The 4,617-nt window shown below is 38.1% G+C and overlaps 1 protein-coding gene across 1 annotated transcript in view; it reads right to left on the reverse strand.

Annotated features, from left to right (window-relative positions):
- Positions 1–4,617, reverse strand: part of LOC118322400 (gamma-aminobutyric acid receptor subunit gamma-3) — a 53,270-nt gene that overhangs the window by 8,209 nt on the left and 40,444 nt on the right. Inside the window, exon 5 of the mRNA XM_035654065.1 lies at positions 1,605–1,687. Coding sequence (XP_035509958.1) covers positions 1,605–1,687 — 83 coding nt within the window. The remainder of the gene's footprint in view (positions 1–1,604; positions 1,688–4,617) is intronic.

A 4,617-nucleotide genomic window follows, 5' to 3' on the forward strand; every position in this document is an offset into this window, starting at 1 on the left:
TTAAGAATTTCCCTTTCATGATAAAATGTTACTGGTCAGTAGTTTTTAGAGTTTTTCTCCTCCCCTGGTTGCCCTGTGTCTCTCTGCTGCGTGTGTGTGTGTGTGCGTGTGTGTGTTGTGTGTGCTCGTGTGCTATGTCCGGACCTCCCACCTTTTCCCTGAGATTACCCTGCTCATCCTGTCTGCTGCTCAAACCTGCCAGCCATCAACTCATCAGTCCTGCAGTATATAAACCCTGGTTCTTCATCCACTCTCTGCCAGATTGTTGTCTCTACATGCCTGGTAGTAACTTTCTTGGCTGGTTAAAGAACTTTAAGATAAGTTTTTTTTTTTCCCGTTTGTGCTGAGAAACTTAACCTTGTTTTTTACCTGCCTCAAGATCATCACCTTCACTTCAGCTACCTGCCCGCTCCTTTCTATCAGCCACACTGCCTCCATCTTCAGTACTACTCTGCCTGGATCTTAGCCATAATCATCTCAACACTGCCAGCAGGAGCTTCACATCACCATTTCATCAGCTGGTTCTCAATAAAGCCTCTTTGGAAATTATAACCAACCAAGTTGTGTTCTGCTTGTGGGTTCCTCTGTTTAACATAACATAAAATGCGTATTGGAAGAAGGACCAACAAGAAAAGTGACTATTGACAGAACACCAAACTTAACTAAACACTGTGGCATGAATAACATTGATCACTTTCTACCCTGCTGGTGCACTTTTATTACATAACTTTCTAAGCCATCACATCCATGGATGTTTTTTGAATTGTCCTTCAGTCCCTTGGCATTCATCATCATTGTTACCCACCACTACGTTTACACATTTCAAAAAATCAATGCGTGTTAAACCAACACTTCAACACTCAAAGTTGCTTGTAAGCGGACACTTCAGTTCACGAGCAGCTGTACCCAGGTGTGACTTGCTGTGTGGAAAGAAATAAAACCAACATAATCACATGAAACATACAGGACCGTTTCCAGACTTTTTGACTGGGATGGCACAAGAATGGCACTGACTCAAGTGGGGAGGGCATCAAGTATGTGTCTTAGTTTACCATTCATTCCCAATTTATTCAATTCAAACACTGTTTAGGTACCCTAGTATGCAGAAATATTAAAATACACTAGGCGAAAATAACAGTTTTATACCACATGCTAAAAACTGCATGTTTTTTCTCAACAATTTGCATAAAGTGGGCATCTCTGCAAAAGGAAGACTTGTGGGTACCCACAGAACACATTTTCATTCAGATATCTTGAGGTCAGAGGTCAAGGTAACCCTTTAAAAATGGCCATGCTAGTTTTTCCATCACTAATATTCAGCCTAACTTTGAAGCACTAAAGCTCCCTTCCCAACATGCTAGCATGACATGGTTGTACTGATGGATGCGTTAGGTCATTTAGTTTCATATGATAGCAGTATCTTCACTCTAGCGTTAAAGCGAAGGCCACTACAGCCTCTGGAAGACAGCTCGGAATGAAACCCTAGTCCCCCGTCTAGAAACGCCCTGGATACCACATAAAATATGGTATTTTGTTTCACAAGAATAAGAGACTTAATCAGATTGGCCCTATGAAGAACACTGCATTGAGCAAGGTGTACTCACAGCTGGAGAAGATGAGTGGACAGGAGTGTTCGTCCATTGGAAAGTTGTGCAGCTGCAGTTGGCATTCTGCGTTTATTGTCAGCCTGAAAAGAAAAGAAAAACAATCAGTTTGTAACTCTAGTAGTAGTAACTGATTTAATATGAAACCAAATCACATGAATACTAAGGATGAGCGAGTACCCCATTATCTGTATCGGAAATTGATATAGGTTGATCAGAAATGGCTATTTTTATTGGAAAACCTTTTACAGTACAGTACAATATAAAGATAACTATTAACAACATATATTTTTTTATAGGTTATTATAATAAAATGTGCCTTTATTTACTAGTATGGATATTGGCACATTTTAATCTGATGACTTCTTGTTATCTGTTCCGGATACTCGTTTGAATCTAATGAATACATTTTTTTGTTCAGACTTTTAAAGTATCACATCTATAAAAGTAATTAGTTGTATTTTAATGGGACGACAGCATTGGCATTAATGCAATACTGCATGTTCATTTTGATAAAAAGCTTCCTCTCAGCTTCGAGTCTGGCAGCAATTTGTAACTAGTAGTCATCAACCTACAATGTAGGAATTCAAGGACCACAGTCAGTAAGAGTGAGACAGCTGTGAGTGAATATCCTACAGCGAAGAGGTCGAGGAAGAATCTGCCCTTTACAGCTTGTTTTTCTATAAATTGCTTCTTGAATTCCCCCAAGGCCATTCGTAGTCAGTAAATCTTAACCTGTAAGAAAACATTCTTTTAAACAGTCTTTTAAAAGTGAAGCCTTTTCAGAGTCAGACAGAAAATATCAAAGTCAACAATTTGACCTTTTAACCGGTTTGCATCTGATTCTTCAAAACATGCAATCAGATTTGAGCTTGGCGTGATGTACAGTGTATATCAGATTTGAAACGATTAGTCCATTAATGGATAACTTGATCAATAAAAAGTTAAAGGCAATGATGTGATGAATTGCTCCATGCTTTGTTTGTATATTATACAAGCCAAGCGCAGGGGGAAGCACACACATTCCTGCCAAATGTTGTCACTGTTTCATGACAAGTGGCAGTAATGCACCAAAGAACAGTGAGGCAGAAAGATCCAGAGAAGATAACTGCAAGCTTGTACACAAAACCAACAAATTAAAAATTAAATTAAAAAAAGTAGGGAGGAAATACATTTAAAACTTTTGTCAGTGTTTTAGTCAGAAATATTTAATCTAAACAGAACTTTGCTTGTCCATTGTGTACCTCTAATCTGCAACTATTTTGATAATCGATTATTCTTTAAGTAATTTTTAAAGCAAAAATGCAACCATTCTCTGGTTTTATATTTTTATAAATTGATCATGCAAGCAAACACGACATCTGAGGATATTACTTTGGAATTTTTCAGTATTTGCTGACAATCGTCTACAGTGTCTGAAAACTTCAGATTTTTATCCACATGAGTACCCTTACTTTTTACTAAGTAATGCCAAACAGCATTAGAAATGTCCTGGTTTTCTAGTTAAAAGTAAAACGAATTAGGGTTATGTTGTGATTAGGTTTGTGCTGAAATGGGGTACTGGCACCTTTTTTGGTCCAATTCAGGCACTGATTTGCTATATAGATCAGGCAATTAATTGATGAATTTAGGAAATTAACATATATGCATATTATATCCTAAAATGACTGCATGTAGTTCAACTATAACTGAATATACTGCGTATATATAAGTAGTTGAAAATATAAAAATGTTATACATCATTCTATCCTGTTTACACATTCTCATTGTAACCTTGCATTAAATCAAAAACAGTATATAGTAAGAAATAATCCAAATTGAAAAATGAATCGTCCACTTCTCCTAATTTTATCAGCTGTCAGTGGCCTGTAATTCACAAAACTCATAGCAGACATCATGACGAGTGACCAGCTGTACTCACTCTGTGGACTGAGACTGAGAAACATTGGTGTGGGGAGACAATGCATAGAGATTGTATATCTTGACTTTTCCTACTGCTCACTTCCCTCTGTGTGCCTCCACAATGATGATGTATTAACAAACCTGCTACACACACATCACATTATCATGTGTAGATTCTGGGAAAATCTGCATGTGACGTAGCTAAAGATGAGCTGTCCCTGAAACTATGCAAAGCTGTGGATGTAATATTGCACCCAATATGTTGTTGACCCTCAATAATGAACCAGTAAAAAAAAGTAGCATTTCTTATCTTAATAGGAAATCAGGCTTCAGGAAGCATTAAGAGTGCTTTGACCTCTTTAAACATGATTAAATAGACACATCAGCCTGAATGAACAAGTTTGAACATATGCCTGATGCTTTAATTGTTGCAGAATTACATTACACCTGTCTGAGAATACAACATGAAAGAAAGTACACTAAAATCATGATAAATCTCAAAATTACACATTTTATATAAATCTTTTTAAATAACGAAAGTTGCTAGGACACATAAAGCCAATCAATGGCTCTGACCCAGTACTGGGAGCCCCCTCCTCAATGGATAGGTCATATAAAGCAAGTCAACATATATAGCTATATGCAAGAATCTCTGACTGCATCACTCAAAGAGAGGACAGAGAGAGAGAGAGTGAGGAGCATTCACAAGTGCCAGTGTGACCGAAATGTATCCTCTTGTAATCACGAGGATAAAGCAGTAAGGTCATTTAAATGCAGCAGTACTGGGGCGCCTGGTTAGCTCAGTGGGTAGAGCTGGCGTCCCATGTTAATAGAATTCATTCATCAAGCATGTTTGAAAACAATTAGCAGTTTGGGCTACATCTTTCCTCACAGTTAATGTTGAAAAAAAAAATGCAGCAGTATTACAGAGTTGCCCCCTGATGGGTCAACTGCCATCAACAAACAGCTGGACTCATTAATGTATGCTAAATAAATATCTGACACCAACAGTGCATGCTGCCTGTTAACAGTTGCTCCTGTCAGTTCTGGACCTCGGTGCGGCCTGACCCACCGACGACGCACGACCAAGGATTATAGCACGGCACAAAAG

The sequence above is a fragment of the Morone saxatilis genome, unplaced genomic scaffold (genome assembly GCF_004916995.1).
Source record: "Morone saxatilis isolate NCDOM2014 unplaced genomic scaffold, NCSU_SB_2.0 Contig12, whole genome shotgun sequence".
Classification (NCBI taxonomy): domain Eukaryota; kingdom Metazoa; phylum Chordata; class Actinopteri; family Moronidae; genus Morone; species Morone saxatilis.